General features: G+C 39.2%; 1 protein-coding gene across 2 annotated transcripts in view; it reads left to right on the forward strand.

The window, feature by feature from the left end:
• FAM13A (family with sequence similarity 13 member A) overlaps window positions 1-12,104 on the forward strand; it is a 250,247-nt gene that overhangs the window by 166,883 nt on the left and 71,260 nt on the right. For both annotated transcript variants that reach the window (XM_081109434.1, XM_081109435.1), the window contains one exon: window positions 5,787-5,828. In XM_081109434.1, coding sequence (XP_080965560.1) covers window positions 5,787-5,828 — 42 coding nt within the window. The remainder of the gene's footprint in view (window positions 1-5,786; window positions 5,829-12,104) is intronic.

Raw genomic sequence — 12,104 nt, forward strand, 5'->3', positions numbered from 1 at the left:
GGTTCTCAACCTTGGCTGCACATTAGAATCACCTGGGAATCTTGTTAAAATCCTGATTTCTGGGCCTCATCATTAGTAACAAAGAAACAGAATTTCCGGAGGATGAGGCCCAGAAATCAGGATTTTAACAAGATTCCCAGGTGATTCTAATGTGCAGCCAAGGTTGAGAACCACTGAGTTAGAAAGTTGGACTAATTGGAATGTTTCAAAAGGGAATTGAATGAAATGGTGCTTTTGACCCAGTAATTGAAAGTCCAGTCTGAACACCTCACTCTGGGAATTCTCCCAACAGTATTTGGTTTTCCTTAGACATAGAAAACACCATGATTTTCATGATTTCAGTTAGATGCTGTGTAATTAAACCGATAGGCATTGCCTTCTATCTAGAAATCATTCCAGTTCATGAAGATTCTAAGTCTAGGTGTCATTCATTTCTCTGCACTTACCAGTGTTGTGCCATGTTGAAAAATAAGTTAGATAGGACCCTACTGAAACTCTAATATCTGCGTTATTATCATCCTCTTTTGTAGCTTCTTAGATTTGGACTATCACTTGGATCGGTTTGATAAATGTCCTTCCCACAGGCAGGTGTTTGGAGAGAGTGGAATACCACAAGTCTGAGGACATTAAGCGCCTGATTGCCTGACATACATGAGTTGATTGCCCAAATCTCTCAGTATATGCTTGAAAAAAAAATTTTTTTAAAGTAAAAGCAAGTAAATTAGCTGCTTAAGCTTGGCCATTTTTCAAAGTTAGCAAACAGGAAATGATTAAAATATGGGGTTCATACTAGCAACCAGAGGAAATTGAATGAATTCCAAGTTGTTACAGTTTGTCATTGGCTTAATTTCATGACACACATTCCTTCTTTCCTCTACATTGCATGCACTTATTTTTTTTAATTAAAAGTGAATCAGAATTAATTCTTGCCCTAAACCGGTGTGGCTCAGTGGATAGAGCGTTGGCCTGCGGACTCAAGGGTCCCAGGTTCGATTCCGGTCACGGGCATGTACCCAGTAGGGAGTGTGCAGGAGGCAGCTGATCGATGTTTCTCTCTCATCGATGTTTCTAACTATCTCTCTCTCTTCCTCTCTGTAAAAAATCAATAAAATACATATATATTTTTAAAGAATTAATTCTCAATTTTAAAATTTAGGCAAAAATAGGACTGGTTTCTGCCGAAACCGGTTTGGCTCAGTGGATAGAGCGTCGGCCTGCGGACTGGGAGGTCCCGGGTTCGATTCCGGTCAAGGGCATGTACCTGGGTTTCGGGCACTTCCCCAGTGGGGGATGTGCAGGAGGCAGCTGATCGATGTTTCTCTCTCATCGATGTTTCTAACTCTATCTCTCTCCCTTCCTCTCTGCAAAAAATCAATAAAATATATTTAAAACAAAAAAAATAGGCCTGGTTTCATATACTTGGGCATGCCTGAGAGAGTGACACAAAACCATAAACAGGCATGAGTAATCTCTATAATAGATGTCTGGGGTTCTATAATAGTACTACACCTACTTTGCACAGAAGGAAAAATGGTGTTCATGTCAAATGTTTTGCATTCTAATATGTAAATTTTGTGGAAAAGCTTATTTTCTCAAACCTATTTGGAAGAATTCCCTTGGCCATTTTTCCTTAAAATTGCTTTTAAAATCAGTTTTACAATTAATTGATTTAATCCATTTGAAATAAATGCTTTGCTTTCGTTGTTTCAGAATTTATACCTTTATCAAGATTACATTACTAAACCTCAGACATGGGTACTTCTATAAGCGGGGAAAGAGGAATATGTCAGTTAACTATAAGAATTGATTATTTACCCTCATTTTCTTAATTTTTAAAAAAATATGTTTTTCTTGATTTCAGAGAGGAAAGGAGCGGGAGAGAGAGATAGAAACATCAATGATGAGACAGAAGGTTGAATGGCTGCCTCCTGCACACCCCACACTGGGGTTTGAGCCTGCAACCTGGGCATGTGCCCTAACCGGGAATTGAACCATGACCTCCTGGTTCATAGGTCAACTATCAACCACTGAGCCATGCCAGCTGGGCTCTTCATTTTTTAAAAATATGTTTTTTTTATTGATTTCAGAGAAGGGAAAAGGAGAGAGAAATAGAAACATCAATGATGAGAATCATTGATGGGCTGACTCCTGCAAGCCCAACTCTGGGGATCGAGCCCATAATCCAAGCATGTGCCCTGACTTGGGGAATCAGACCACAACCTCCTGGTTCATAGGTCAGCCAAGCCAGCTGTGCCATCCTCATTTTCTCTCCAAATTACAGTGTTCTTCTTGTTTACTACGGGGTGTGGATTGCTGCCTTGTTGACTGCTGCTGATTGAGGAGGAGAAGATGTGAAGGAAGAAAGGATTGACTGATTTTGATCTTCTCTGTTTGCTACAAAGAAATTTAGTAGACACGCCAAATAAATCATTAGCCAAAACACATGAACAGCTATATTCAGAATACTACATCATCTCACTGTAAATCATCTACCAAAAGCACTTCTAAATTCTAAGCAAGCCAACCATATTGATAATTAAATGTTCACTAACATACCCATGTTAATTTTCATTATAATTTGTCACATGTTAGAGTTAAGGATCTGTTCTTGGCAAAGAAATATTAAGTACAGTGTTCATTTTATAACACATGGAGGCTATTTTTCTCAAATAAAATCATTACAGGTTTTTAGTTGCAGCCTTTTTGCATCGTTAGTTATAATTAGTACTTTTTGACACCGAATCCTTGATTAGGAAATAAACTTAGTTCTAATATGTTTATAATTTGTTTTAAGTACTTTCAAGGAATATTTTAAAGTCAAATGTGTAAGCTCCTTGTGTCAGTTTGGCTTACCACTTCCTGTAATAGCACTGCTCTTAGGGGCTTCTTCCCAGGACACCTGCAGGGATCTCAGGTGTAGTTGCCTCTATCTTTCCAGCTTTGCAACTTAATTCTATAAGCCCGTCCACAGTAGAGTTGATAATAAGCTGATTCACTGCTTAACCCTTCCCATGGGAAGAATTGGCACAATCACTTACAAACATTAAAAGCTTTGGCAACATAAACATTAGAACAGCTAAGCGATACTGAAATTGGATACCAAAATCTCAAGAGAATGAAAAATAGTATTTCATACTTTGTGCCATCTTCCAACTAAAATGTTAAGCCCCAGCCGGTTTGGCTCAGTGGATAGAGCTCTGCGGACTGAAGGGTCCCGGGTTCAACTCCAGTCAAAGTCACATGCCCAGGTTGTGAGCTCAATCTCCAGTAGGGGGCGTTCAGGAGGCAGTCGATCAATGATTCTCTCTCATCATTGATGTTTCTATCTCTTTCTCCCTCTCCCTTCCTCTCTGAAATCAATAAAATAATATTTTTAAAAAAACGTTAAGACGTTTCCAGCTTTTAGGGTGGAGTGTGTGTATGTGGGGTGTGTGTGTGTGTGTGTGTGTGAGAATAGCTTTGTAATAAGGATTTGGTGATTGCCAAGATATTACCAATTGAAGCAAACTTCCCTTTTCATTAATGATGCTTAAACGTATTTAAAAATAGGTGAGAAAGAGAAAACAAAAGTTAACTAGTTGTTTTCCCCAAAGTAGTATACACCCCAAGTGGAATATAAGATTTCACAATAGGGGTATAAGGAAAAATATTAGAGCTTCTAGTTATTTTTATCTAATACTTTACATTTCTACTTTTTATTTGCTTAATGATGTACATAATACTCAGTTATATATTGAGGGGAGTGGCTGCTTAAAAACTAATTTTAGTGCTCCCTTCGGCAGCACATACACTACAGTTGACATGACACAGAGAAGATGAGCATGGCCCCTGCTCCAGGGTGACACACAAGCTTGTGAAGCATTAAGAAAGGCAAACCTGCCCGCCTGGCGTGGCTCAGTGGTTGAGCATCTACCTGTGAACCAGGAGGTCAAGATTCGATTACCAGTCAGGGCACATGCCCTGGTGTGGGCTCGATCTCCAGTGTGGGGCGTGCAAGAGGCGGCCGATCAATGATTCTCTTTCATCATTGATGTTTCTATCTCTCTCTCCCTCTCCCTTTCTCTCTGAAGTAAAAAAATGCATATTTTTTTAAAAAAGAAAAGCAAACCTAATTTTATATGAGTGCATAATCAAAAAAGCCGAAAGACTACTCCTGGAGACGCTGCGGGGCACAGAGACTCATTCTTTGTTTTGAGGTCATTTATCAGAAAGAAGAAAACCATGTTAAAGGAAAAACTATTTTATTGTGGTATATAGTTTACATTTTTAAAATTGAATACTTTTATATTAAGCTTCATATTGCTTCTATGTTGTTTGGGAAACAAACTCTTTATGATTTCATTATGTTCTCTCATATTATCAACACGTGTTAATACTTAGAGCAATACAGAAGACAGGGCAGGAGTGCTGTTTACTGCTGCGCTTTTCATTGCTAGGCCATCGTTTTGTGAAGTGGCTCACACTTAACAGGAATATTTTTGGGAGCTGTTTCTTTCATCATCATGTTAATGAGCTATAATTAGCTTTATTAAGATAACTGAGTATGTAATCATTTAAGAGTTTAGATACAATATATGAATACTTGGATTGGGGTTGTAGAATCCTATATAATAAAGAGGTAATATGCAAATTGACCGTCATACCCTCCCAAGATGGCTGCCTATGACCAGGCCTGCAGGGGGGTTAGTGAGGGACAACCAAACGTCTGAACAGCAGGCTGTGTGGGGCAACCAGGCCGGCGGGAGTCTGTGAGGGGAAACCAGGACGGCGGGGGGGGGGGGGGGGGAGGGGGCAGTTGGGGGTGACCTGGCCAGCAGCAGGGGGCAGTTTGGGGCAACCAGGCCAGCGGGGTGGGCACTTAGGGGTGATCAGGCCGGCACACAGAGGCAGTGAGGGGTGATCAGGCCGGCGGGGGGGGTGCAGGGGGAGCAGTTAGGGGCGACCAGGCAAGCAGGCAGGTGAGCAATTAGGAGCCAGCAGTCCAGGATTGTGAACAAATTTCGGCACCAGGCCTCTAGTAAGATAATAAAAAGCTTCCTCTTTTTCTAAGTTCTTTATTGTTTAAAGTATTACATAAGTCTCCTTTTTCCCCCATTGACCTCTCTCCAACTACCCCCCGCCCCCCGTCTGTGTCCATTGGTTATGCTTATATGCATGCATGCAAGCCCTTTGGTTGATCTCTTATCCTCCCCCTCCCCTGCCTTCCCTCATAGGTTGGACAGTCTATTCGATGCTTCTATGACTCTGGTTCTGTTTTTGTTCATTAGTTTATGTTGTACATTATATTCCACAAAGAGTGAGATGATATGATATTTATCTTTCTCTGACTGGCTTATCTTCCTCTTGAAAATACCATGTGAATTATTTTTGCCTTCAGCTAATTTTGAAAGAAACCTCCCTTGATGGGCTCCCATGAAGAAGTAATTGACTTTGGTTAGGTCCAAGGTAGAGTGTCTTTTACTGTCCTTACTGCATCGTGAGTTTAGCTCTAATGCAGGGGTGGGGAACCTTTTTTCTTCGAAGGACCATTGGGATATTTATAACATCATTCAAGGGCCATACAAAATTATCAACTTAAAAATTGGCCTGCTATATTTGGTCAAACATTTAATGAACTCACCAGACCAAATGATTTTGAGGGCCTTATACAGCTTGTGGGCTGTACGTTCCCCACCCCTGCTCTAAGGTGTCAAAACAATATTTGTGACAGGACAGAGTTTTAAGTAAAATCAATATAATATAATATTAATAGAAATTATATTAATTCACATTTTATTTTCTTTTAGTTCACAGGAGGATGAAAGACCTCTGTCACCTTTCTATTTGAGGTACTTATTTGATTTTTGTTGGTCTATTACAGGGAATGGAGGAGGGTTGGGGCTTCTTTGGGTCTCTTTGTCCATTTTAATTCTTTTCCATAGAATATTCTGCATTATGGCCAGACCTAGCTTTTTGGAACTTCTTGCCATGTTGTTCATGCTCTGGTTTTCCCCTCTCTGGTTTAACAAATCTTGAAACAAATTTTAATATAGTTGAAAACACTAAAATAAGATATTGTGTTTTAAATTCAGAAATGTTAAAGTAGCATTTTAACTTCAAAAACTGCCTGTAATTAGACTGTAACCTAAATTTAAAAATTTTTCTTCTGTACTTAGAGGTTGGGGAGGAGTGAGCGCACAAAGCTTACTTGCTGAAGAAGCTTTAGGTCAGTGGTCGGCAAACTGCAACTCACAAGCCACATGCGGCTCTTTGGCCCCTTGAGTGTGGCTCTTCCACAAAATACCACGTGTGGGCGTGCACGTACAGTGTGATTGAAACTTCGTGGCCCATGCACAGAAGTCGGTTTTCGGCCTGGGCGGGTCTATTTTGAAGAAGTGGCATTAGAAAAAGTGGGGAGTGTCCATCAGTCGGGCAACCGGAGGCGCGGCGCAGGCCCCAGCACAGGTGGGCCGCGGGATACGCAGCACGGGGGAGGCGCGCGATTCATGCAGGAGTTGAGTGAGCCAGTCAGTCAGCAGTCTCAGTGCAGTGGTTAGTGCTAGTTGCGTCAGCACATCGTGCGCGGGTGACAAAAGATAGACGAAACAAGTATACAAGACGAGTGTGGATGGGAGAGTTGGAAGGGGTCGACCTCAGCGAACGTACCTCAATCAGATTGAGGACGTTTTTAGCAAAGGCCAGCTTAGGAGCACCCTAATTAAGTTAATAACAATGTACCTACCTATATAGTTTAAGTTTAAAAAATTTGGCTCTCAAACGAAATTTCAGTCATTGTACTGTTATTTGGCTCTGTTGACTAATGAGTGTGCCGACCACTGCTTTAGGTTACGTTAAATCATTTCCTATGTAGTAGCGGCATGAGAAGGTAAACATTCAGTAAGGTTATGGAGTTCAGGATTCTTCTCTAAAGCTTATAATGCTAAAATATCAACTTTTAAAGCAGGTAAGTTTACAGACTAAAACGTTTGCTATATTAATGTGATTTTTAGTGAGCCCTTCAACTTGGGTATAGCCTAGAGCAGCCGTGGGCAAACTACGGCCCGCGGGCCGGATCTGGCCCGTTTGAAATGAATAAAACTAAAAAAAAAAAAAAAAAAAAAAAAAAGGACCGTACTCTTTTATGTAATGATGTTTACTTTGAATTTATATTAGTTCACACAAACACTCCATCCATGCTTTTGTTCCGGCCCTCCGGTCCAGTTTAAGAACCCATTGTGGCCCTCGAGTCAAAAAGTTTGCCCACCCCTGGCCTAGAGCCAAGTTTTTCTTACTGAATTTCTTTCCTCACTACCTATCTACTTCAGAGGCTTAGAAAATATATTTGAAAATAATATTACCATATTAATTAAAGTTAAAATTGCTAAAGTTTTAAATTTTTTTTCTCAATTTTGAAATCTATTTTTTTAATAAATGTCCAGGATATGTGATAAGTAGTTTGTATTTATTTTTGAATCTGATTATGGCAATCATTAGATTTAGACGTTAATTCAAGCACCAGTAGTTCAGAAATGTGTCGTAGGACTTCAGGCTTAGCCAAGTAACTGCTTTCCACTAGTGTTCTGGCCCTTAGTGACTTGAAGCTTATTGCATAATCACTTTGTGGCAAGAGGGGACATTTGAGGTTTCTGTCCGAGACAACATGGTGGTCCATTTGATTCATCCTGGTTTCCTGCCAACCAAATCAGCATATTCTGGTTCATAGGCTATCTCAACTGTGCAATTACTGTAAACACACGAAATGTTATTTCTGAGCACATGGTGACTCTGGCATTCATTATGTAAATACACACAATAATATCAAACATGATTATCCTATATTAATGGAAATTAAGTTTTACATACTACAGAAGATTAAAACACAGGATCTTGCCAACTAATGAGAACTATTTGTTCCCTGTCTTATATTTTTTACTCTAGATAACATTAACCTATGTTTTACATTGTCTTAAAATTTTTTTTTTTAACCACTATTGTAAAAAGCAGATGGGAGAAATGGGCTTATAAGTCATAAATCCTCAAGGACACATAATTGTGTCTTATAGTGTGATAATTTTTGTAATTACCTAGACTAACAATGCAGTCTTGAAAAAGAAATTCTATACTAGCAAAATGAAGGTAAAAGAGTGTAAAGAAAATTAATATTTTTAAGAGTCATAAAGATTAAAATATGATAAAAATTAGGAAAAAGAATGAATATGTAAAGTAACCCACATTTGCCCTGGCCGGTTTGGCTCAGTGGATAGAGCGTCAGCCTTCGGACTGAAAGGTCCCAGGTTCGATTCCGGTCAAGGGCATGTACCTGGGTTGCGGGCACATCCCCAGTGGGAGATGTGCAGGAGGCAGCTGATCAATGTTTCTCTCTCATCGATGTTTCTAACTCTCTATCCCTCGCCCTTCCTCTCTGTAAAAAATCAATAAAATATATTTTAAAGTAACCCACATTTACAGTAGAGGTCAAGTTGAAAAAAAAAAAATGGAAGTTACCAGCAGGCATTCTTTTCACATGAAAGAAATTTAAACTTAGTGGAGCTATTTCATAAATGCAAAAATCATAATTATTTGGCTTGAAATTAAAATTCACATGTAGTTTTTTCTGAATAGTCTTAGAAATTATGTTAGAATTAGGTTGGTACAGGTTATTTTAGCTTTTGTTTATTATGTACTTGGCATGAAGCTGGAGAACATGTTAGTAAAACATAAACCCTTTTTTGCCCCCAAATTATTTGCATGGCTGGTTGAGATTAACTTTTCTAGCATAAAGAATTCAAGTAGAAGAAAGAAAACATGATTGTTAATTATGATTAAGTACTTCTAGAATTTTGGACTAGAAACATAACCTGTCTACTGATAATTTAATTTATAAATTAGTGTATTTTTGTACTACCTCTCATAAGAGCAAATGAATGCTTAACAACAAGACAGAATCTGTGTTTGCGGTAAAGATTTTCAACCTTTGTCATCTCATGACACACAAACTAATTACTAAAATTCTGTGGCATACCAAAAAAATATATACTTTTTGCCGATCTAACAAAAAAGGTATAATTTTGATTCATTCACATTGGACAGCTATTGTTGTGTTGACTATTGGCATTTTTTTTTATTTGACAACCTAAGGGAAAAGAGGCCAGTGCCCCTGACTAAATAGTCAGGTATTGCATGTTTTAAGGATTGTTGCGGCATGCCAGTTGAAAATCGCTAGGCTGGAGGATAGAGATGGAGGGCACGCAGTGTACTAGCGGAGGCTCCAGACCCTCCTGTGGCTAGGAGAGGGGGTGGAATGCAGGACAGGGATCCAGAGAGGCCATTTCAGTCACTACCTTGCTCTACTTTTCACCTTGTAGAATTTCACTTTCTGTGATTGCAGTTTTCTTTTAACAGTCATGGCTGAACCACATGTTAAGTCTACTGCACACTTACGTTGCCTTTAGTCTTTTCTTTCTTCTTTCTTTCCTTTTTTCTTTTAATCCTCATCCGAGGATATTTTTCCATTGATTTTTAGGGAGAGTGGAAGAGAGAAGGAAAGACCAAGAGAAACATCAATGTGAGAGAAACACATCCATTGGTTGCCTCCTGCACACACCCTGACCAGGGCCCTGGCTGGGGAGGAGCCTGCAACCAAGGTACGTGCCCTTGACCGGTATCAAACCCCGGACCCTGTGATCCGCAGGCCGACGCTCTATCCACTGTACCAAACTGGCGTAGGGCACCGTTAGTCTTTTCCATAGTGAGGCAGGGCTGTTATAAATAGACATGCCTCCTTATTGTAGATGAAGTATCTTCTATGTTGAGAACTCTGTGTTCTCTAATTTCAGTACTTCTCCAACCTTACCTAACTCACCACAGAGCCATTTGTTCTTTTTTAAAGGAAAGAAATAGTAGCCACAAATGTACACCTGCCACTGTCCCATGTGGCAAGTGTATTGCAGCTACAGTAGCTTAAACAGTAGCTGTCATTGTTCCCCAGATGCTCATTAGAGATTACCCGCCCTGTTGAGGTTATTAAGGAAATGAAAGGGAAGGACAGGTTATGCCAAATCCTTAGTGAGATTGCCACAAAATAAATATGAACAGGCCAACTTCAGGTGAAGAGCATTCTTGGCTAGGATGTCCATACCTGGCCTCTTTCATAGTCTAGGCTGGAGTCCCAGAAAAGGAGCCCCTACCTCAGTTGCTCAGATTGGCATCAAAGCAACTTTTGCTGTCGGTGTTCTCCTGTGCCGTGTTCAGCCTGTTACTGTCTGATTTACTTTGCCTGGCATGCAGTCAGATCTGGCTAGGATCTGTTGCTAGTTCACTTCTGTTCGTCTGAGTCTCCAGTGTCTACAAACCCAGGCTTTGATTTCTGTGGTTATTTCCACTGGATTCTTCATCTCCACTTTCTATTTCTCCTCATCTCTGCCCTCTCCCACCTCACCTACACTACCTTCATGTTTCTTATGGCAGGGTCAGACCCTATCCTACCCCATCCCATCAGAATTCAACCACTGAATTCCCTCTTCTTTCCAATTTCTTGGCTTATATGTATAGCCTGTATACCTACAACCTGTCTTTCCTGTGCTTTATCAAAATCTTACATATGTGCTTCAGGGCTACATACCTATAACCAGTCTGGTCCACTGGGCTCTAACCAGCTCACCTGGCCTTCAAATGGTGCCTCCTTGCTTACCTAATACCTGTCTTCTAGCAACTGCCCTGATCTTCCTCTGCTTTCCCTTTCTCATTTTGTTCTCCACTGAAACCTTAAAACTGACAGCCTTTATCAAATTCAGCCAAGTTTCAAAACGGTACAAATTGAAGCCGAATTACTATTTTAGCAGATTTGGAGTTACTTAGGGTCATTTTCAGTATTTATGTTTTCTAATTTTTCTGAATCCAGAACATCAAATCAATCTATTTCTAAATTAGCTGTTTGGCATGCAAACTCATTCTTTAGGATTGTGTTAAATATTTTTTTTTTTTATTCCTAGAACCTAGCAATCATCAATTTTATGAAGGTCTTTTAAGGGTAGGATTTCTGTTGAAGAAATAAATTCAGATTAAAATATTACCTGACATTTGATGAAATCTAGGAGTTATATCATACCACTCCTACTTTGATATGTGGAAAAATTCTTTCTAGATTATTTTTAGGTAGCTTTTTGGGGATTTCCTTTCCAAACAACTTGTGCTAGAGTTTATAGGTTTATGATTTTTTGGTCATACTTTAGTAAACTTTAATTTATTTTTCTTCTTAAGCATGCTGTATATTTTATGAATTATCATTTTGAGGTAAAAAGCTCTCATTTTTAGATGGGATAGTTTGGAGAAACATAGCAAATCAGACATAATATTTGTTTATAAGCCTGTTTGGAGCTCCTGACTAACAAGTGGGACAAACAAGCAGGCTATAATAATCTACTTAATTTTTCCCCCAAGATGATAAAGTTAGCTAGATATTTGTGTGTCTTTAGAAACAAATAACTATATATTTAAAATATTTGTTTTCCTTGTCCTTTTTTATTAGCACAGTGTTTCTAAACCGAGGAGGCACATCACTGCTGCCTGTGAGCTTTTTTTTTTTCCCCCCTTTGGTGATAAAATATAAATAACACATTTTGCCATTTTAATCACTTTTAAAATTGTGATAAAATATATATAATGTAAAATTTACCATCTTAACTATTTAAAGTGCATTTTCATAGTGATACACAAGAGTTCAGTTCCTCCATTATCTTTGTCAACACTTGTTACATTTCTTTTAGTGATAGCATCTTTATGGTATGAAGTATGTGGAGCTCTTTAAAGGTATCTGGGTTTCACTGGCCAAGATTCTGAGTCTCCTGAGGGTTGGGGGTGTGTATTTTCAAAAATTGTCATAGGATAGTCTTTTCAACAAATAGTGCTGGGAAAGCTGGGCATCCACATGCAAAGGCATGAAGCTGGACCCTTAGCTAGCACCATATGCAAAAAATTAACTCAAAATGCATCGAAGACCTAAATGTAAGAGTGGAAACTCTTAGAAGAAAACATTGGGCAAAAGATCAGTGATTCTCTCTCATCAGTGATGTTTCTATCTCTCTTTCCCTCTCCCTCTCTAAAGTCAATAATAAAAATATGTTTTT

This window comes from Myotis nattereri, assembly GCF_964212035.1.
Source record: "Myotis nattereri genome assembly, chromosome: 1".
Lineage (NCBI taxonomy): Eukaryota > Metazoa > Chordata > Mammalia > Chiroptera > Vespertilionidae > Myotis > Myotis nattereri.